Genomic DNA, 24308 nt, shown 5'->3' with positions numbered 1-24308 from the left:
CTCTGGTGCAGAGGTAGAGAAATACACATCAGAAGGAACAGCCTTCCTGGCTACTCCACCAATGAAATGTTTAAGTGAAAAAAGTGCAAAACCACAAACAGACTCAAAACCCTCATGATGTTTCTGCTCAATGTTGAGGCACATAAGCTCTGTAGAGAGATGAGACTCTCTGGGGCATAGAAATCTACACAGCACTTTATACTGTAATTAAGATGAAAGAAACAAAGTGTTCTGTTAAAAACAGCTCTCCAGAGAAAATAGCTTTGTGTATCACTTTATGCTAGTGGTGACAGAATAGAAAACAAAATACCACAGTTACATACATGTTCTTTGTCTAGAAGTATTTACAAATAACTTTACAATTTTTTACACACATTTTTCAGTTTTGCTTGTTTACTTTTAAATTAAGAGAAAATTAGTCCCCAGAGGCTTCTAAGGCTTCAGTTGGTGCCTTGTACTGTACATTCATGCTTGGCTTCTTCCTGGGAGAAGGGAGGAAAGGAGTTTAAAAATGTGCAAATCACAGACATCTAAACAGCCCTGGGTGTAAGGGTTCCTAGAGATGGACATCAATTGAGCAGTCATCCTACTTCTGTTCAAATCAGAGACAGCTACTCGAGATGGACTTGGGGCAAAAGAGATTAGGAAAGGAGGAGTCATACATGAGTTGCAATAATTAGGTGAGTACATTAGTGCTTGAACATCTGGGTAAGAAGAGCCATACATCAATCCCTGCTGCATTCAGCAGTTCAAAGATGCAAGGAGTGACATTGTGAATTCTAAAGACAGCACTGAAATGATCTCTTGATCACTGTTGGGGTTTGACTCCCACTGAATATTTTGGAGTCAAAATTACTGTTTACTGACACAATCTTGACCAGGCACAGTATGATCCTCTCAGTCAAAAAATACTGAACTTTTGAAAAAGATGCACCCTCCTCCTAGTTTTCACAGGTTGTTTTGTTTTCATGCCTCAACACTAAACATTGTAAAAATACTGAAATTAAAAAAGAAAAAATTTTACAATTTACAAGTGTCCATATAAGTAAATTATTTAAAAATTCAAGATCATCTACAAGGATCTACCAAATAACAACGCTGATAATGACACTGAGCCTGTGGGAAGAACAATCCACATGCTGTGAGGAACAGATGTGGTGGGTTTCTTCCAGAAGGATGATTCACAAGGTTGGTCTTTTCTTCTAAAATCTGTTTCTTCAGCTACAGCAGCAGAAGTCTTGAGTCCATGTTCATTACTTACTTCGACCTAAAAAGTGGAATATAAGAATTACTCACAAATTAAAATTTATTTTGTCTATCTTCTAATTAATAAGCTGTAAATTCATACAAGTTGAGAGGTTAGTAACTAATGAACAAGTGGTTATATCTCACGTGGTCAATAATTTCATCAGCTGTGAGACTCACCTATATGACTCAAGAATGAATGGCTGGGTGCAAAGCAGTAGCTTTGTACTGTGAGTACCACAAAAGCAAAAAACATTTGGGAGAAGTCCCATAGCTGGTAAAGCATATCTGAAGCTCATACAATATATGATATTGATACACAGTATACATTATATATATAATATGATACTATACATATATATATATATATATATATATATATATATATATATATATATACACGTATTCATTTTAGCATAATATATTTCAACAGCATGAGACATATTTTCACCCAGTTATAAAATTCTGATGTGATCTGGTCACAAACATGAGCATTTGAGCTGGACTCACACTATTTATAGTCCTCACCACAGCGACACATCTGCTGAATCTATGTATTCTCCCTGTAATCATTTTCACTTGTGTAATCTTGGAAAATCTATGTTGGTCTTTCAGAGCAATTTAAAGGTGGGTAAAGTCTCAGGAGAAGATAGAAACAGGACAGGATCACACAGATGCATCATGGAGTGGTGACCTCTCCACTGGTATCAGTTCTCATACAGTGGATCAATTCCACAAGCACAAATTAGTATTGTTCTTGAAAAGGCTAGGGACATCCCTAACTAGAATTAGGGATTCAGTGTCTGCCCAGATAGCTGTAGCACTTTTAGTTTATTTTATTATTATTACTACCATTACAATTATAATTAAAATTTTCATTACTATATTAGTACATTGTTATTACTATAGCATGAATATTATATTATCCTATTAACATATATTATAATATAATAATTATTAATAATAACCTCTAATGCAAGCCAAAATGTATCTTCATATTTTTTCCTGCTAGCCACCATGCTTCTCTGTTTTCCACATGAAGGGTTTCTAAATATTACTGAGCAACCTGGCTGCTGATTCTGTGATTCAAACAGGCACAACAGTCTTCTTATGCGTGGTCCATATGCTTTAGTCCCAACTGACACAACACAATGATATTTTTTCTACTCCTCCTGTTGTCTCCTGCCTTACATACACCTTAATTGAAACTGCATGGCTGAGGGCAAAGTTCCTGCTTCTCCTTGTCCCATAGTCTAATGGAGTTACAGGCAGAACAAAGAGCAAACGGGCAAGCCATGATCATTTGGATTAAAAATTGTTCCCCATGGGAACAAGTTCAAACTTAACTTCTCCTCAGAGGTGAGTAGGAAAACTAATCTTAGTCTTGCTAATCATTAATGATCACTAAGCAGACATTGTACTGAATGTGAGCACTTGATTAAAGCAGACTATCTTCTGCATAGCTTGGATGAGACCACAGAGCCTTGTATTTTCAGTGGGCTATGTTTAGTTAATTTTTGAATGAAATAAAGGAAATAAAAGGGATGAGAAAAAGGGAAATATAGCCAAGCTTTCATCTATAAAGTAACATTTATAAAGGCTTTTCATGTATTTTTACAAGCATTATTCATGTTAATTTCTAAGAGAATTCTAACTCTCAGAAATGGAGTTTTGCACAACCTAGACACCAGAAGTCCCTTTTTAGAGATAATAAGAATTTTCAGACTGTATGTAACTGATACATACAGCAATTAACTTATCAAAAGAAGTCAAGAAGTCTAACCTGCTGCAGAGAGATAAACATCTGCAAAGTTCTGGCACAATCCACTGACCAAACTATTTCCAGCAATTTGGGTTTTAACTCAGACTTTGATCACTGACATAATTTCCCTCCCAGCTTAGATAAAGGTCCTCTATATCTTTCAGTACATACAACCAAAACATCAATAAAAAGGAAACCCAATATAATTTCTGTCCCAGTTTTATACTCCTTGAAGCAATAAAGAGGCCAGAGAGGCTCTCCCAGCAGTACAAGGATACACATTCGTAGGAAATGGAGAGATAACTCCTATTCTCCAGTACTGTAAGATCACCAACAACCTCCAAATCCCTTGAGCTACTTATTGAAAATCTCCTATCAAGAACAAATTATCAGATGCTGTGACTCTTCTACTGAAAAAAAAAAAAGCATATATTTTGCAGGAATGTATTTGTAAGTATTTAATAGATATTTCTTTTATTGTCTTCTTTAATTATACTAGGTTTGCTAAGAAAGTACTAAAGATTTATGCACTTGATGCTTAAAACTAGTCTGAATGCAGGTTTAGAGATTAAAATCTTTTATGGAGAGATGTAAATGCTGCAGGTGTGGCCTTCTTGCTCCTGAATATCAATTTAACTTTTTAGTCTAACAGCTTATTGAGAAGATTCAAACCCCCATTTTGCAGTCCTCTTTCTCACAGAAAATGCAGCAAAATAGACATTTAATGTAATATTACTAAAGAAATGTAGACTTAAATGTAGAGCATGTACTTAGTCAAAAGTCATAACTTTGTTTAGTTGTTTTAATGTGTTATTTGCTCCTGTTCTAATATAATTTTGGGCCTTCATATTCTGTAATATTTGGATACATTTTTAGTAAAATTTTGTCTCTTTATTTCTGCAATTTGAAAGCTGCATCATGAATAAAATATAAAATCCTGCAAAAATTAATAAAGTCACAAAGTTCAGGTGTCAAGTTCCAAGCCCAAACAATTTTTTAGCAACTGTCCATTTTAAATTAAAACTCTGAGCATGTGAGCACATGCGTACAGCAGGAAAAACCTTCAATCCATTCTAATTCTAATTCTGTTAACTGATAAGAAAATAGAGTCATTAAATCAGTTTCAGTCAATTAGCTGTGTGTGCATTTCATGCTGCATTTAAGAGGCATGAAAGGCCCAAAGCTAAATTTAAAGACAGAGAGCAACATCACAACAAGTTCCAGCCATAAAGAATTTCCAAATTAACAACTTCTGGTTTACCAATAATAGTTTGAAAAACCATCTACCTGAAGTTCTATGAGCTTCTGCCAAAATGCATAGACTAGTAATGTCACTCCATATCCTAATTTTTTTCCAGATAAAAAGAGTAAATATGCATTCAACCTTATTCACTAGGTAGCAAAGCAGGAAGAGTCTATGAAAATGATTTTTATGGTTCAAGCAAATAAGTGATGACAGAGAGATAATTAACTTCCAGTGAAATTCTACAGATAGATTTTAAGATGACAAGAAGTTTTTCAGCAAAACTTTTTCTTTCAGTAGTTGGACAAATGTAAAAACTACTGCTTTTCTATAAATGGGTTAATCTCATTAAGGTTTCTGCAGATGCAGAATCTCTAAACCAGCTCTTTTCTTGCTAAAAATTCAGCAAGGAAGCAATTCCATCCTTCAGTGAGAGCCTCTCCTTGCGTTAAGATGAGGCACGACGTGGCAGACATGGTGATATCTCCTAATTCCTGCTTTAGCAGATATGCCATCAATGACAAAGTGTCCTTACTCCAATGTGTTATGGGGATTAATTTTCAATTAACTTCTAATTAAAATATAATGAAATTATCAGTAATCTGATGCCCAAATTATTTTAGGAGAGGGTTAGCTTTCAGTTCAGTTCAGTTAGAAGGATTAATGTGGTCTGTGAGACCAGAACCTTACCTACAGGCTTTACAGGCTTTAACTCAACATGTTCCTGGGGGGGCTGTCGGAAGGAGTATGTGTCAAGTCCGCCTATGAAATCAACTGAAAATACAACAGTTCCAGAAATGAACAAATGGAAATGAAAATATGTCAACTGAAAAAGAAATGTGGACAAATTATGTTTATATAAAAAAAAAAATAAAATTCATGCACAGGTTTGCATACAAGAAATAAAGCAAGTAGATAAAGATGCTGTGGAAACTGCTTGCAAAAGGTTCCATGCTCTGTCTTCCATGGGGTCTGTTTAGCCCCATGCCTGGAAAATCAGGCAGCAGTTGGATGAGCAGACATACACTCTCCTGCCAGTGTGTGTGCAAAAGGAGCATTCATGGATGTGCAGAGCATGTAAAGAGAAACCACTAAGGGGTAAAATAGCTGATTCTCTTAAGGGAAATATCTGTCTCTGTGTGTGTGTGTGTGTGTGTATACATATTTATATATGTATATAAAATTTAATAATTCCCCTTAAATTCCTTTAAAAGTGTTTAGAAATTTAGGCAATGGAAACAGTTTAGCCTGTGAACCTAATTTCACCTAAACTCTTCAGGCTCAATGGACTTGTAGAAAAGCACAAATAAAAACCAAATGCATGAGAGCTAAGTTAAGAACAAACAAGTGATCACTAAATATGAAAAAGCAGCAGTATCTTCTCTGGATGAACTTGTGGGGTCAGGACACCTTTTCAGAATCCTTCTACTTTTCATGTCAGAAATAATGTGCTCTTGAGAAGTTTTTAGTCCCTTCTATGGTGATAATGATTTTTAAAAAAGACACTTTGGTCTGAGTCTTGGATTTTGTTTTTTTGGTAAGGTTTTAAGCAGCTCCAATAGGCCAAAATTTCATGCTATTCTAGAATCTTAAAAGCAGGTTTGTGAAAAAGACTATTCTATTGATTTCAAAGGGCCTTTTGTAGACATGTCCAGAGCTGACAAACCCACAGTACAGTAGGATTCTTTGGTCACATGGAAAGCAACCTCCTTCACTTGTTATATATAGGCACATAGACAAAAGTCCTAAGCAGAATTCTGATACTCATTATGGTAATTGCTGAATGAGCAATGAATGACAAAGCAGTCCTTTCCCAGTCAATGTGTGCACTAGGTAGACCAAGAGTGCTTATCCAGGGTGAGGCGATGGGAAAATAAAGCTTAGAGATTGACAGACTAATAAAATACCCACTGAAATCTGTGGAAATGCTCCTGTTGATTTCAGTTTGCTTCTGCTCCTGAGTCCAGAAATGGCTAAAAACTTAACTTGATCATATTGAACTGAACTTCAAACATGCAGCACCACTGCTTCCTGAAGACTGTTCTCTTAAAGCTGGACATAATGTGCTGAAGAGTTTGCACAGCCTGAGTGCCCGTCCCAGCCAATCTGCACCTCCTCTTTCTACTGTATTTCTTTCAGGTCACAGCTGTCCTTCAGAATGTTGTCAGTCTATGCTGTAACATGCATCAAAATTTACTTCAGCACCAGTGGGATCAAATCCTTTCAGAGGAAATAGCTGCAGATGAACTGTTGTAAAAGTTGATTTTTAAACCACAGAATAAGAGAATGGTTTGGGTTGGAAAAGACCTTAAAGATCACCTAGTTCCAACCCTTCTGCCACAGGGATACCTTCCACTAGAGCAGGCTACTCATCCAACCCGGCCTTGAGCACTTCCAGGAATGGGGCATCCAACTTCTCTGGGCAAACGGCTTCAGAGTCTCCTCAGTTTCTCAATAAAGAATTTCTTCATAAGGTCTAATCATCCTGTCAGTACATGCTCTTCAAAAAAGTCCTTCCCCATCTTTCCTTTAGGCTCCCTCCAGGTACTGGAAGGCCACAATTAGCTCACCCCTGAAGCCTTCTCTTCTCCAGGCTGAAAAATCCCAATTCTCTCAGCCTTTCCTTATAGGAGAGTTGCTCCATCCCTCTAATCTACTTGGTGTCCCTCCTCTGGACATGCTTTAACAGATCGATCTCCTTCATTTGTTGGGAACCTCAGAGCTAAATGTTAGATGTCTAATACATTACACATTTACTAACTAATAATTTTTTAGAAGAAATTATGTCCACAGTGTTTTTTGGGGTTTTTTTAGTTTGATTGGGGTTTTTGTCTTTTTTTTTTTTTTTTTTTTTTTTTTTTTAATTCAGCACACGTTAACCCAAGGAGAAAAAGAATGTTTTTGAGGCAATTCACCACTTCAGAACCTCACATCATTCATCTCAGCAATTACAGGAATTATCTGCAATTGTAAGCAGGGAGAGAATGAAAAGTAACTAGCCTTTCTACCAACAAATCTTCTTGAGCAAGAAATAAAGTCGAGATGCATTAATGATTGACAATATAGACATGTCTTTGTTCTGACAAGGAGAATATATTTAATAGCACCATCCCGGAACTGTTGAGATGAGCTGCTCAAGCCTGTTTAGCTGAGGCTTTCTCTTTTGCAATCCAAGATATCTTATGCAGCATTAAAGCTGAAGTTCACCTTAAAATTTATGTGAAGCTCATTCTCAAGGCAAGAAGCTGTTCCATCACACAAGCAATGGAATGTGCCTTTTTTCATTATGCACTCTATTTTATGGCTTATAGCTCTTTTATATGAAGATTTGTCATCAATTATTTGAATTATAAGTTACTTCTAGTTTTAAAAATTAATTTTGATTTTACCTGGTATTTTCATCCCTTATAATTAGTAGTCTTCCAGGACTATGACCACAAGTGGCCATTAAACACAGAAAATTTAATTTTTATTTTCGTTGGAGGCACAGACATTATTATGTACATTTCAGCGTAAGCAGGCATCAAATATCTTCAAACTTTACATTGAACGAACTTTTGGATGCATACAAACCTCTATTTAATTGGCCAGCAGTAAATACAGCAACATTTATGTAGGTTTTCCAAGAAGAAAACATTGGTTTAGGGATGATATAAAATAATTGGTTTTGTTTATTTCTGCCTGGTTAATGGATTATGGATAGTTTCTGCCATAGATTCACAGGACTACATTAAGTAGCTTCAGAAAGTTGCATAAGCCTGGAAGAAAGTTCAATTAAAAAAAAGTGTTCTATACAGTTCTATAGGACTATGCTTTAAATTAAAAAAAAACCAAACCAAACCAACAACCACAACTTGTCAGCAGTAGGGATATTCAGTCACTAAATAACAAACTCCCCATGTAGTCCAGTCATTAACTACAGTCATACAGAGAGAAACTTAAAATCCCAGGGAGAGGATTTTTTAGCATCCCACAGATAAGAGCAGGTTACAGCAGAAGCTGGTTATTTTATCTGCAGCTGGCTGCAAAACATGATCCCTATTCCCAGGGAATTGCTCTCTCCTTGTGTCACCTCAGTTTTGTGGTCATGCTGGATGCTTAATGGCCAGTGTGAAATGTTCCTTTAGAGTTCACTACCTGCTGTGCTTGGAAGTGCAAATCTGTGCTGGCTGTCCACCACAGGCAGTCCATTAAAGTGATGTTCATTCATTCACGGGCCATATCAGAGCAATGGCTGTCATAATCTGCCCGAGTGAGAAAAGGGCAGTATGCTGCTGGCTGAAGAAAGTGAACCCACTGTCATCAGTAATTCTGAGGGTTATTCTTTCCTGGGCAGATGACATTTCGGGTTGCCTTACTACTATTTATCCAGTGCATTCACCCATATGCAAGTTAAAATTTGCTTTCCTTTGAAGTTAGTGTAAGAGAATCAGAGCTCAGAAAAAACCAATCCTTTCTCCTTTTCCACCCTCTCATCTGGAATTCAGCTTCTCTGGCAATATCCCATTGACCTGCTGGCAGGCCCTGTGCATACAGCTGCCAGAGCTTGTCAGCTCATTGGTATGTTACTAATTTCTTATTTCAAAGTTGAAAAATTCTAAGCATGTCAGGAGGTGCAGGGTATGAACTGAGCAGCAACATGGCAATAGCACAGGTCTTAGGAGATCCTGCAGTCTCTTAGCCTGGAATACCTTATATTCTATTCATGCCTGCCTCTCCATTTTATAAATGGGAGTAAGCCCCGAAGCTGATGGCTCAAATGGTTGGCACCTTCAGCTGTCTCCTTTCCAAGAGAGAGGCAGACTAGCAAGTGTTCAAACTTGTATTTTTAGGGAAAGAAGATTTTCTTAACCTCTGGGGTTCTAAATACTATTTTGCACTGAAGTATTTTCCTTGTACTGAGATTTTTTATTGAATGGCAATATATCAATGCAATTACATTCATTAAGAAAAGGCATGCAACTGGGGAGGGTGTAACTAGCAGAAAAGAACAAAAATCAATTAGGAACAGGAAGCAAAACTGGGGGATTGATGATAAGTCAGTGCTACATGCATGAAATCCAAACTTTTGACTTTCCAATGTTTGCACTGGTAGCTTACATAAACTTTCCAGATAAGCAAGTTTTTTTCTGAAAAAAGTGCTTTTTCAGTTGCCTTCCCTCCTCAAGAGATCCACTGCCCTTTCACCCTTCACTGCACAAGCCATCTGTCTGGAGCCAATACCACCCATTTTCCCCTCTTCATACTAAGCCTGAGCACCTAAGTCCCAAGCCATGTAGCAGAAGAATCACACATTCCATTGCAGGATCACAGGAATAGCTTCTCACTTATGTAGAGGACTAAAGGAGGGAAAATGTCTGCAGGACAATTAAGAAAGTGAGAAGAAGAGATATCAGTAATCCTTTGTGGCACTCTGATTGCTTCTCTGTCTCTATAAACTACTGGCAGATGGTAATCAGGTTAAAACAGGATAAAGTGGTAGAAAATTACTAAGAGAGAACCTTTTACTTAAGTTTTTATTACTGGAAGCTAGAAGGGGAATATTTCAATGTTCCACAGTAATTATTAAGATATTTGCACCACATTTTCTTTTTAGTCTTCACCAGTGGGATAGATCATAATTTTAAAAACTGCCCTGCCTTGTAACATCTAAGCACCACTTCTCTACAGGGAGGCACTGAAAGAAGGATCATCTCAGAAGCTGCCTTAGAAAGGGCACTGGCATGGAAATTTTATCTATGGTCCTTGTTACTGAACTCTGTCCTCATTTTACTAGAGATGTGACATCCAAGATATCAATATCATTTATTCTCCAAGGATATGACTGCCCAGTAAGATAAAGGAAGTATGAAGAAGATCCACAATGTTAGTAAGTGAAAATTGCTCAAACCTTCTTAACTCAGACCCCCTCTGGTCATTCCAAATCTGAAAGTATCTTCCAAAAATCTTCTCTGTGCCATCCCTTTGAAAGATATTTACAGCCATATCATCCCACTACTGAAACTAAGTAGAAGACTGTCTGATTCTGGTGTTTGGCTGGGTTTTTTTCCCCTAAAAGTAGGTAATTTTCAGTCACTTTCATATCATTAAGGACTTCTGACCATTACATGGTAAAAGTCCCTAGAAAAGTATGGTTATCACTCATAAAGCATGTAGAAAAGTATTTGCTAGCAAGTAATATTTACTACAAGTTTATTATCACTAATTCACTGTGTACATATATATATATATATATATATATATATATGTATATATATACGCTTTACACTGGAGGTATGTGCAAATTGTTTCCTTTAGGCTTTAGAAAACATTCATTTTTCCTGACATGGTGCTATCTGCCAACCCACATTCAAAGTTTAAGTTGATGAGGAGTAGTTTCCATTCTGCTTTAAAATGCTATACTGTACTGTCTCTAAATACTTATCAGCTTGGGCATCAACTATCCCGTACATCTCAGCATACCTGGCTGTGACTTATGTTATTTTTCAGCAATGCAATTCAAACTAAGTATATCTGATTATACATCTTCTTCCTTTATAGGTCTCTATATTTTCCTGTTCCTCATTTTAATGAAAATGCTAACATCCCTGTGAGAATAGTAATATATGGAAGTTGTATTTAAAAATATTTCAAACAGATAACGCTGTTTTGTTTTGTTTTGTTTTGTTTTGTTTTGTTTCCTGAGGCTTGTATTTTAAGGTGCCATTGCTAGTTCTAGTCTGAGATTTCAAATACAGTGAAGGGTAGCTTTCTTTCTGTGTGTGACCAAAGTAAATTGTAAACAGTACTAATTAAAACTTCCTAGATAATTTTTAATACAGTAAGAAAATTAGTGATGTAAAATTGGTAAAAATTAGTCTTCACTAGTTAATTATTTTTTCTTTTCAGGTACCCTTTCTGATCTATTCCCTTTTGATGCAGTATGTTCAGTGATTCTTCTTTATGTTACTATACTGCCTATGTACAAATTAAACCTGCAAAGGAAAAATAAAACATTAATAAAAGACATTAAATGCCCAGAAACTACATCTATCACAATTATATTCACACAATATTGGGAGAACAACAAGCCATTGAGTTCTACCTACTAATCCATCCAATCTATCCACTAAAATGGCAACTCAAATATTCCCAAGACTATTGTACAGAATGCTGTTACAGCTTCAGTCACACTTCCAGACACGTGATCTTCACAATAAACGTGTCCAAATTGACTTCAAAAGAGACACAACTCTGAATCTGCTTTTTGAAGTTATGCTTTGATCTTTTTTTGGTATTTCAATTCAGGAATCCACACTATGTATTAGTGTGCCTTTATATTACTGCTGAGTTTGAAGCCATAAACTACAGCGTTCTTTCAAACATGTTCAGTGCAGATCTCAGACCAGCTGGAATTGATCTATTCCACTTACAGTTCATTGCTAGGTTGCAGGTTAGTTGTTTTGTTCTTTCAAGTTGTTAGTTGGTTTTTTTTTCCTATCAGTTGAGTCCCACAGAGCTCTGTTCCTGACCTGTCTTTCTTTGTATCCATTACTTTTGGGTTCAGTTATTTGTCAGTATGATCCAATTAATTTATTTTTGATTCAACACTGAAATATTTATACCTACTTCATTACTATACACCCAAGAATACCACAGCTGCTTTTTCTAACCTTAACTGCAAGCCACTGATATTTTAGAGAAATGAATATTCCCTATTTTTGAAATTAATGCTGAACCTGTTCAACCCTAATGAATAATTAAAGATAAAATTCCTAGATAAAAGTATTTGCAAGATCAAATTCATGACATATTAGAACACGTGACATTTGGAGGAAAGGATTTCTATGTACTGAAGAAAGTTCACATCATCCATTCACAACAGAACATTAATTTTGTTTTTAAAAAGTAGGTTACAGGACTGGAGGGATTCCTCTTATCACTGAGTGATTCTGGATTTTCCCAGCTTCCCACCTTCCTAGGGATGAAAGACTGCTTCTGAAACTTGCTACTATCATCCTCTATGGCATGATATTTGCTTCATGTGTTTGTGTCTTTACTTGTCTCATAAAAAGTGAACCAAGGGCCTTCAGGAGAGTTTCTGTGTTCATGGCACAGCACAGGGTGCAAGCCAGAGAGGGAAGGAGCTGCCAACCTGCTCCTCAAGCAGAGACTGCAGTGGGGAGCAGCAAACCAGGCAGGCCTTAAGAGAAGATGGAAAGAACTTGGCAGGCCAAGCAGAACACCTGCAAATCAAGAAGCCAGAGACTTGGCTGTGACTCAAATGGTCCTTCAACCACACAGACATAGAAAACAATGCAGGAAATGCTATAAGCCTTTCATTTCTGTTCTGTATAATGCAGTAACTTCAAATTTTTCCATTTAAAAAGCATGCTGGTTTATAATGTAATTAATTCTGCCTTGTATGAGTTTTGTGTTGTGGTATTTTGGGGAAGTTTCCTATAAAGGAAATCATGCACATCCGCTTCAAAGGTCTGGCTGACTAAAGCTCTGTCACATTGAGCCCATGTTGCAATTTTTCTTTCCTTTATAACTCTTTTTTATTTGCTTTAAAATCTGCTTAACATGCCTGCCAGTTTATGTCTTTTGCTGCCAGTCAGGGAAGTCTCCTTCTTCCCTGGCCCCTCCTTTCTTAGAAGCTGACTTTGCTGGGATCCAGGTACAGAGCTACCATCTTTACTTCAAAAGACTTGATAACTTGACCTGGCTACAGATGCTAAAACTTGTACTTCCAGTAGCCAATAGGTCAGTTGTCAGCTTTTTCAAGAGTACTGATCTAATGCTATTTTCCACTTTATGATATCAAACCCATTAACACTATTTAACATTCATTATTTAACATTTTTTTTCCATTTTAGATGAGGCCATTTCCATTTCCTCATCCTCCTTTTCATTTATCATCCTCCCTTTGCCCTCATGATTGCTGTTGTAATAAAACAGCCAGGACTCCATTTTCTTCACGCAGTAAAAGCCCCATCTTTATTGTATAGGTCATATTTTATAGAATTATCAGAAGGCATTGTGTCAGATCTTATTGATCTTATTGATTGCCAATACATTCACACTTAGTTCATTGGTCAGTACATGGTATTTTGCATATTGATCAAACTTCTGTATTTTTAGTTAGTTTATATATTTTCTCTACTGATTCTCATGAGACAGAACTTATTGATTATACAGGTGCACTTATTTTTCACCCTAGGAACAGATTGTTATTTTAACAGATGCTCATTCCCAAGATTATTTTTACATGGGAACTTGCAAACTACTAAGCTGCACTTAGAAGTGACAGGCCAGCTCTGAATTTAGCAGACCAAGGCCTAATTTTATTTCTTTTATAATTTCTCTACCTGTCTTCAACAGACTAAGAGTGACATTCTGAGTAGAAATCCTGCTTCACCACATGACATTGGCTCCTCTGTGTGGGGCATTGTGTGCATTCCCCACTCTGCATCTACACTGCACTCACAGCTACACCTCCCTTAGGGGCAGTCTGCTCGCTTCAATCCTTGGGGTGGCAGACTCCAAAGTTTTCTACCAGGGGGTAGAAAACCTCACAGGGTTTTAATGTCTTTAGATCCAAACTACATTTTTTCCTCTGCTAGGCAGGCAATGTTTCCTCCAGCACTGATGGAGCCCTCCTCTCATCCCAGCAGAACACCCCTCCCAGCAGAAGTCTGTGGTCCTACTGTGCCTTCTCTGAGTGAAAGCCTACAGATTGCAAATAGAAGTGGATAAATCCCTTCAGTGATCTCCAAATTCTCGGTATCTTACTTTTAATTTTTCATCTCTGTGAATGAATACAAATCAACAAACCGTAGTCTTCTGTTTCTTCTTGCTTTTAATTTTTCAAAATGAGGAAGCCAGCAAAATAATCTTTTGTTTATCAGTATCAGGTGAGCCTTTTCTAACTCCAGTAAATGCACTACCAAGTTCTTCTATATTCTTCAGAATATATGACCATTGTGGATACATCTGCTAAGTTTACTACTTGATCTCATCCAAGTGCATCCATGAATACCCATTTGCCTCTCTATGTTTCTCTGCAAATGAGGAAATCTATTGCTCCTCATATTTTTATTGATTTTTTTGCTGCTCTACCTTCACATTCAAGTCGACTTTCTCATCTCTTAATATTGCTTTTGGTATTATCATCTCTGTTACCAACTCAGATTAGCTCCTTAACACCCCGAAACATAAAATGACTAATTTTTCAGCTTTGAAAATAGAGCTGAGAAGGTAGAGTATTATAAAATGGGAGCTTACAATAACCAGTGGTCTTCTCATAAATGATGGAGTGAAAAAAGAAATATCACATGTGTTAGCAAACATGATGGCTTGGAAAATGGTTTTCTCATTGTTAGAAAGTGGCATCATTTCATATTAGGGGAAAGATGAATGTCTGCAGTAGAGTCTGTAACAGGATTAACACTCACTTTGAAGCCACCAGTGAATCAATCTGCTAATGAAAAAGAAAGATAATGCAATACTGCCCTCAATCATAAAAAAACTCTTCCTGAAGAAAGATAAAGTAAAAAACACACTTTTCAGAAAACCTTGTAACTCTAAAATTTCTGTCCTCCAAAACAACAGATTTTCAAAATTAAGAAGGAAAAGAGAATGAGTAGAAATCAATGCCAAGGAATAGAGGAATAAAAGCCATCACATAAATGATGAGAGTCACATGCCACAGTTTTGCTGTATCTAGTCTGTGATATTGAGAAAACCACAGATGAACTGAGATTAAATTTCTGCTAGCAAAACCAACTGTATATTTACTGATTCAAGGCAAAAGAATGTCAAATGAAGTTTGAAGTGAGTCCAGCTATGACCCAAATCACAGAGCACTGGTGAGAGAAAGACTTGTTGTGAGCCAGAGTTAATAAAGCACATCAGCAATACAGACTAAATGCAATAAATATAATGTAGCCTTTTTAAAAAGCAGCTTTTCTAGGAGCAGGCAATATATTTTATTTGACCAACTGGCCCAGCTGGAAAACCATAACAGCTATATCTCCTGATTTATTAAGACAACGCCTCTTGCTTTAAATATTGCTTATCTGAAACCATTAAGGCTGTTGAAATAGCACAACTAAAAAAATCTAAAAAGCACAACATATAGAAAACAAGTCAAAGTTTAAAACAGGAGGAATTAAAAAAGGTTGAAGTTGTGATGACATCAGAAACAAAGTAAAGAGAACTAAAGAAGAGATGAGAATTTCACAGGATAAAGGAAAGTGTTTACTAGCCATCACCTAAATTATTTTCAATATTTCAATATTTTCAATATTTTCAATTATTCTGAGTAGGAAGGCAACCACAAGAATCATTGGGTCCAGCTCTTAAGTGAATGGCCCATACAGGAATCATGCTTACAACCTTGGTGCTAATTAGCACCATACTCTGACTAACTGACTTAATAATTTCTCCTTTCTTTTGCTCTTTTACTGTGGTTCTACTAAGAAATTCTTGTGATACTTTATTTTCAAGGGTATTTCTCTTGCTTTGATCTTGTCAGTAACCATTGTTTATCCCTTTCTCTTCCAAACAAAACTGAGAATTTTTCTTGGGGGAAAATGCTGCTTGCCTTTAGATTTATGAGATTTGGACCTGAGATTTTCAAAGATGGTGGTTAATTAATTCTTATTCAACTTTTTTCAATTTTGCCACATTTTGAGAAAGTATCCATTACCAAATAAAATTATCTTCAAAATTTACCTGACTATGACCTGAAATTCATGGCCTGGTTCAATGTACTTCACTGACTGCTGAATAGCCATCTCTTTTTAAATTTATAATACCCACTTTTCTAGGTAGTTTGAATATCCTCTAAGGCTATAATGCATGATTACATACATTGGAACCCATCAGATAAAAAGATAGCCATATTGTATGATTTTTGTCATGGATACTCCCTTAAAACAAGAAACTAGCAGGTTTGGCTTTTCTACTGCTCTATTTCAAAGCTTAGTGCTACTAGAATTGTGAACAAACCTTATCTTCAGGAAAAATTAGTGGCAGTCTCTCAACTCAGGTGGCCTGCATGGATCTGTCTTACTTTTGAGGCCTCCCTTCTTCTTTACTTGTAAAGAAGAAGGGAGGACTTTTCTTTCTTCTGAGAAGAAGCCTCACCATCTCTCTTTCAGGCCAGGCATGAGCATAAAGGAAAAGACACTGAGAACTCTGACCCCTAAAACTGCTAATTCATCTGCAAGTCTGGTGGGTCTGTCAAACAGGTGGAGCTACACATCATATCAGGGAAGCTGTGGGTACAGTTGTCTCAATGAACAGCTGTCTTAACCATTCCTTGCTCCCTGAATTCCCAGATTCCTTTTCAGCATGAAATGAAGACAGTTTACAGCCCAGTGTAGAGCTGTGCCCCCCTTGGCTCAGCACACCCTTTCATTACGGGGGCACATCACTCGCTCCCGGCTGACGCTTCCCACGCCAAGGCAGCAGTTCTTCCCAGACAAAGCTCTTAGACATGATTTGCTGACTGGGAAATTACCTCTCAGGCAGCAGTAACAATGAAATGGATGTTGCTCAAGCTGAGACCCAAAAATCAGGATAACCTATCTGCATGACAGTTAAGATGTGGGAGAGATGGTGTTTACACAGAAGTGCGGGAGTCGGAAAAGTTTCTTTTTGAGCTCCACAAACTAAAACAGACACAAGGCAGCTGCCATTCAGAAATGGAGAAGTAAGAGGATTGCTACTGGAAGTGGAAAATGGATTTGTAAAGAGGTTTCATTTTAATGGAACAGCTGGATGAAAGGTACAGACAGGAATGGGCACCACTTAGGCCTGTATGTGATGTTGAGTGGAAAGCTCAAGAGAGCAACGCTGGGTGCTGGAGTAAGATTGATTTAACAATAGATGCAATTTAAGTGAAAAGGCTAAGGTGCTGGCAACTGGGGGTTGGGATAGCATCCATTTAAAGACAGATTTAATTTCAACAGAAAGGCCAAGGAGGTGGAAGGTGGAGACTAAAACAAAATCAATATTAAGTTAGTAGAAACTAGAATCAAATGAGCCAGTTAAAAAAAAAAGGAGCATACTGAATATTTGGGAGAAAGGAAGCAATGCATGGATCTAAGAACTATTGAGGAATTCTCATTAAATGATATAACCCCTAAAATCAGAATTATTATTCCATTTTAATAAGAATATTATTTACTAGAGTAGTAAATAAAAAAATTTTAAGGGAATGTATGACCTCCAGTTAAAAGAAAACTGCATGGTTATAAGTATATTCCTACTTAAAGATAATTGTCTTCTATCACAAAATCACAGACTTCTTGGGGTTGGAAGTGACCTCTGAAGATTGTGAAGTCCAAACAATCTGCTGTAGGTTCACCTACAGCAGGTTGCTATTGGTGAATAGCTACAGAAAGAGACTCCAGGGCCTCTCTGGGCAGCCTGTTCCAGTGCCCTGCCTCCCTTAAATAAAGGCTTTTTTCCCCCTCATACTCAGGTGGACCTACCTGTGTTTGAATTTGTACCCACTACCCCATGTCCTGTCACTGGGGACCACCAACAAGAGTCTGGCCCCATCCTCTTGACACCCACCCTTGAGATATCTGTATGCATTGATAAGTTCTCCTCTCATCTCTTCTCCAGACTTAAAAGGCCTGATCACCTCTCTTGACCTGCTGGCAATGTCCTTCCTAATGCAGCACAGACACCTTTGACTTTCTTGGCCACCAGGGCACTGCTGGCTCATGGACAGATGTTGCCCACTGGGACCCCCAGGTCCTTCTCTGCACAGCTGCTTTCCAGCAGGTCAGCCCCCAACCTGTGCTGGTGCAGAGTGTTACTCTTCCCCAGGTGCAGGACCTGGCATTTGCCTTTGTTGAATTTGTACACAGTTGCACAAATGTGTGTATGTGTCTACATATAGATATATATATATTTTTAATGTGCTATGGCATATAATATTCATAGAATCACTGAATCATAGCATAATTTGGTTTAGAAGAAATCTTTAAGGACCATCTAGTCCAATCCCCCTGCACTGAACAGGAACATCTTCATCTAGATCAGGCTGCTGGCCTTCAGTTTTGTTTCTAGTGATGAGGCACCTGGCACTTTTCTGAACAACCTCTTCCAGTGTTTCCCCATCCTCACTGTAAAAAAATCTTTCATATATCTAGTCTGAATGTTCTGAATCAATGGTGGAAATGTTTAACATTAATTGTACCTGTAAAACAAATTAATCAGGTAGTAGCGAATTAGCCTTTAAAAACTGTCTAGCTATCAGTCTGGAAATCAATTCAAACTTAAGGGGTGTCTGTATATACCTGTGTTTGAACCAAAATATATATATATATTCAACTACATACCCATCCATATGGATATACATACCCACCTACATACATATATACATATATACACATGTAGATATTTATCAAAACAGGTAAAATTGTCTCATGATGATATAATACCATTCTGACACATACCTCTGTTCAGAAAACTGTGTTAGTGCTTTCTGAAGATAGTACATAAAATCTATTTTGCTTTCCTTAGAGATATTCCTAAATAGTTTACCTGTGCTTCTAAAGTCTCATTTAAATGACTACATATAATATATGTGCATATTTCTACAGTCACAATCCAGACCTGTGGATGGAGGCTAGTGACTGCAGCTCTGCACCTTTTGGCAGCTGAATGCTCACACAATTCATTGCTATAACAGAGATCTTTAAAAAATATTAAATTTAACTCTTCCTCAACTTTTTACAAAATAAAAATAAAAATTATTGGACAATTCCAACTTGATCAAAATTACCAAGTATCATTTCAAGGTATGAAGCAGAGGAGAATATGCCTCACCCACTGAGCTGTCTGTAGTGCCAGATACAGCTGGCTCCGGGCACTCGGGATTTCGTCCCTCACAAAAAAAATTTCAAAACTGTACTGTGACTTAATCATGACTGCTCTGACCTGCTAATATTATGGACAATATCCAATAATATTGTGTTTGCTAAAGTGACTGAGATGATTCTTTTCTACTGAATTTCAAGAAGAAATTTCTGACTTGTGCTTAAGGGAGGAATTGTGGGAATGCACTGGAGGTATTCTTACTATTTGCGTGATTTATCCCCTTCCTTAATGAAAAATCAATGAGCTGCTGGCTTGCATGCAGATGTATTGACTATTATCTCCATACCTATTCAAGCAACCCAACATTAAGAAATTAATTCTTTAGTGAAGATAGACTAAAATATTTTACTGAAGTGGTTTAGAAACTCAAGGGGTATTTCCTCAAGTTATTTGAGTCACACCTTAGAGTAAATTATGTCCAACCAATAAAAAATTGGAATTGGCTTACACTTCATTTAGATGATGCCATTTCCTCATGCTTTGTCTGCACCCTCTCTGGACAAACCTTACATGTTGGATCCCATATGAAACATGTGGTACTTCCAAGCAGGTAGCTTCTGCTGCTGCTAGAAACACTCCACAGTTAAGACTCCTCTTTCCGTACACTTTGCCCCATCTATTATTTAAGGACAATCTGTTAGAACAGTGTTTTGCAACAGTCAATGGAGAATACAACTGGAAATGAAGACCATTTTGCACATTTTGCTAGGGGAATGAAAAGCAGACAGTTGCATGAGTATTTTTTTTTTAGATTTGCTTTCCTGTGAGAGATTACTCATCCATGGTTTTTAAGCCGAAAAAAAAGGGAGATCACGTCTTTGTTGCAATTCTTTGCCAATAGCCTACCTAGAATCAAGATTTTTTTTCCCTAGTATTTGTATTTATATTGTTTAATTGCTTTTATTTTACACCACCTCAAAGATTTTAGCCTTGCTTGTGTGTATTATAGCTATGCATATGTTCCCATAGGAACTAGAATAAATGCTTTCTTGGGCAATGTATGATAACTGAATGTAAAAAAAAAAAAAAAGAAAAGAAACAAAAATAAATTGAAACACTATGTAGAGGTAATTTAAATAGTGTAACTTCCCTGCAGTATTTCTTCCTTTATTAAATGCTTCAGAATTCATTGGGTTAGTTTAGTGTAGGAATGAGCATGCATTTTCAGGTAATTCAAACACTAAGGCTAATGATAAATAAAGAGGACATCAGTAGGACTGTAGGACCATACAAAGTTGTTAAACCATAAAGCCTTGTTAGAACAGAGTTTTATCCTTTATATTTCCACTACAGGAGAAAGTGGAGTCAGGTAAGTAAGGTAAGTAGGGTAGTAAACAGATGAGTCTGCATCTAATCAACAAACTCCAGCTGGACAGACCTCTAGAGCCCACAGAAACTGCAACTTGACATTTGTCTCCATTAAATGTCTGGTGGGGCTGTCCTGGGCCACAGCTGAACTGAGGAAGCCCCCTGGATATGCCTGGTGACATTTCTGGTCACACCACAACCTCTCCTTCAGTTCAGGGTAGGCATCTGCACGATGATCACAGAGGCTGCTAGCAGGGAATGAGCCACCCTGAAATGTGGGCAGCACCTGAGTGCAAGGAGCAGCAGGAACCCCCTGTGCCATGGGCTGGGCTCCCTGGCTTTCCAGATGTCACAGACCACCTTTGAGGACAGGCATGTTGGACACTTCATCTCTGCATGAGGCCACTTTTTATTTTCAGAAAATTGTTCAGTTGAACGACAGAATACATCTGGTTATGAACCCACTACTATCCTATGCCTAGCAATATTATATACCCGGCAAAAAACCCGATCCTGTTGCTTTTCCAAAACAGATGAATCAAAACTCTGGGGTTTTGGGTTTCTTGTCCAGATGAACAGAAATATGCAAACTGCTTTCAAGCCTTCCAAAAATACCAGTAGTCACTCTCATTTTCCAGAAACACAAAAGTCAGGAGGATGCTGTCAACATGGCAGCTTATAGTGCTGTTTCTCTGCCAAGCAGTAAAACTTATTATCATTTAAAATGTCTGTGTCAAGCATACTCATCCACTGGTCAGGAACCACACACTTTTGTTTCAGGTCATTATCATTTAAAGGTGAGAGTGGTCAATGCTAAAGCCCAGAGATGGCCTGTGCTGCTGTTTGACAAGTTTTGTTAAGTCCTCATTTTCAAGGAGATAATTTAGGACAATTGTTGACTGGGGCTGTTTGATTCTTGTATTGCCCAGCAGAAGAGTAGTGCAGAATTCTCTGTCTTGGTGGTCCTTGATATTAAACAGTTTATCACAAAAATTCTTTTCTCAGAATTTAAATGGACTCAACTGCATGTACAATTGCAATTGCAATAATTGGCAACCCACTACTATTGCAATTAATAGTAGTGGGTTCCCAAAAACTCCTTAGTTAAGGGAACTTGGATACTTATATATAAAGATAATCAGATATTTTTAATATTAGCTATTGTTAGCTAGTTGTTCATTCACTTTGCAAAAAATAGCATATTTATAGGAACTTTATCATTGCTGGACCTACTGTGTAACTATAAATATTAAATTAAATGTGATATAAAATCCTTTTTCTCTTGTTTGATTACTGAGAACAGATGCTCAATGGTGTGAATGAATGCAATACCATATGTCAGATAAGGCAATGCAGTAGTTTTTCAGAGGAAGTAATAATGTCTCTTGCTTTACTTAATATCTTTCTAATGATAGCATATGGAGGGTCATATTGGTACCACAATATGGGGAAACTTGTCATTTGTAAAAACAAGTTCATCTTCCTCTCTGTTCTGAAAGTACAGCTGAGCTGTGAACACAACTAGCACTGAGGACAGACAAAAAAGAAATTTTTTTTTGTTTATTAATTTTGTCCTTGTGTTTTCATTTAGGGGATAAATCTTCATGGAGAATGGAAGCCCTTTCCATTTTATTTTTGCCCATGCACAAAAGAGGTTTAAGTTTCATTGGACTGGCATTTTGGCATTTCAGACTCATTTGTACAAAGATGCTGAAGTCACAGCTGTAGTTTTGTGGCAAACCTTCCCCTCTGATTTCACTGCTATTTCTTTATGAAATTTGTTTACAAATCAGTTTCCACTCCACAAAATCCAGTACAGTACAGAACTATCACTTCTGACGTGTCAGTGTCACATTTATGAACTAGCATTTAGCAGTAGTAGTGCTAACAACTGTTTCTCAAAAAAACTATTTAGAAGTTTAATCATGATTTCAGCAATGTACTTTGCCTAGTCTCCAGACTCCACTGAATTAAAACAGTAACTCTGACAAGGTGGAAATCAGTTTCTGAGCTCATTTTTAGGAGAAAATGATTCACAAACAGGATAGTGACAGGCTTTTATGATTACAGATTTCACATATTCTACGCCTTCAAAAGGGCTTATAGAGATTGATAGATCTACAAAGAAAGAAATGAAAAAATGAAGGGAAGAGATATAAATAGACTTTTTCATTAGGATGAATGATGGAAGGTAATAACCCCACTACCATAGTATGCCTTTTACATGTCTATTTTTTTTCATTCCTTTTGACCTGCTACCATCTTCCTTCTAAGTAAAAATTAACTACAGTATGAAATGTAGGTAGGGTGAGCAATAGCTGGAAATAAATGTTTCCTCAAGCATTATTACTGTTCAGAAAAGTGTCCATCAGCTGAAATGTCAGGCTCCAAATCCATTTAAGCACTGCATAGAGGCTAAACAGGCAGCTATTATTAATTTTTAAGTCTGCTTGATGGGTTTTAGACCAAGAACTGGGGTTAACTCAATGCACTAAATATTGCAGAGTATATTTAATTAGGGAGGCTTTGACACTCAGATGGCTGAGGATTTATTCTGTGCAAACTACTGCGAAAAATATGATGGAATAGCTGCATCTACCTAAGAAAAAGATCTGCTGCATCATATTTAAATATATAAAATTGGTCTTAGTTGCAGGTTTTTGGACTGTTTTCCTAATATAAACAGTCAACTTTCAATCTGTTTTGAAGCACCATTGTGCTTACATCTAGAATAATTTTCTGTTCATTATGCTGCAAGTTAGCAATGTGAATTTCTCCAGAATAAGTCCTGTTCTTCTCAGCTAATTATCAAACCAAACAATTTTCTTACTGTGCCTTAAACAGAGGTTTCTTTATTCAAAACATATCTATGGGATTCCTTTGAAGGGGTTGGCACTTGTCTATAATGTATTTATCTATAAGCATAGAGGGCTCTAAAACACAAATGGGCACTAACACACAAAGGGAGATATTAAAGGGCTGTTTATTTGCTTTTGATCCAATTCAGAATCTTAGAAGGCAATAAAAAAGGTAGCAAGTCAGAAATTACTTCTTTCCAATTGTTCTAAAATCTCCTAGCTGCATCTATTCCACTTCTTTTCTCCTCTTTTTCTGTCCTTTGTGCACTGCTCTGGACCCTGCCCCAGGTCATTCTCTGCCAACAAAGAAAACCAATTCACACAAGGGTATAGAAGATCAAATGTAAAGATACAAGTGAAATGGGACATTTGTCCATTCCTAAGAAAGGACATTACACCACATTTTCCAAGACAAGTGAGGTGATTTCCACTTGTAACAGTAGAACAAATTGTCATTGACAGAAATTAAATACAGACCCCTGAGTCAATTGAGGAGAATGGGAACTGGGTTAGTTCAACATACTGGATCACCTTAGCACTTGATGTGTTTTATTGGTTGATAAATATGTGACCTGTTCTCCATTCTCAGTGATTTAAATTTCCAACTGTATCCTGTGGCTCGAAACCCTCAAAAGACAATTAGGTGGGCTCACCATAAAAGGAAAATGAAGCAGCCCCCATCTCTTCTGAACTAGACATGTTTTCAAAGTGAACAGGGCCATTAACTTGGAAGAAACCCTCTCGTGAGGCCTTGAGTGTGTAAGTCACATTTGGTCTGTAGCACATGACTGCAATTCCCATGAATAGGGAAACTTTCCTGGGAGTTTTGTCTTTCACACATGCCTAAAACAGGGTGTGTGGAGCACACTGTAGAGGGCTAAACAAAGCCAACAAAGTATTTTTTGGAAAAAATGGTAGAGTCTGTCTTCCCAGGTACCGATGCATCTGTGCTGGCAGGTGGGTGTGGATGTGCACTCAGGATTCTCCTTCAAAGGCACCGCAGTTTGTG

At 37.3% G+C, this 24308-nt stretch overlaps 1 protein-coding gene across 2 annotated transcripts in view; it reads right to left on the bottom strand.

Annotated features, from left to right (window-relative positions):
- Positions 1–260: 260 nt before the first annotated feature.
- NKAIN3 (sodium/potassium transporting ATPase interacting 3) overlaps positions 261–24308 on the bottom strand; it is a 330136-nt gene continuing 306088 nt past the window's right edge. The window contains exons 6-7 of one of the 2 annotated variants that reach the window (XM_059855788.1): positions 4941–5024; positions 261–1267 (exon numbers count right to left, since the gene is read on the bottom strand). In XM_059855788.1, coding sequence (XP_059711771.1) covers positions 1254–1267; positions 4941–5024 — 98 coding nt within the window. In that variant the 3' untranslated portion in view covers positions 261–1253. The remainder of the gene's footprint in view (positions 1268–4940; positions 5025–24308) is intronic. The other variant, XM_059855701.1, reaches the window with a different exon arrangement.

The sequence above is a fragment of the Haemorhous mexicanus genome, chromosome 1 (assembly GCF_027477595.1).
Source record: "Haemorhous mexicanus isolate bHaeMex1 chromosome 1, bHaeMex1.pri, whole genome shotgun sequence".
In the NCBI taxonomy this organism is placed as follows: Eukaryota; Metazoa; Chordata; class Aves; order Passeriformes; family Fringillidae; genus Haemorhous; species Haemorhous mexicanus.
This window is presented reverse-complemented; position numbering and strand designations above follow the sequence as displayed.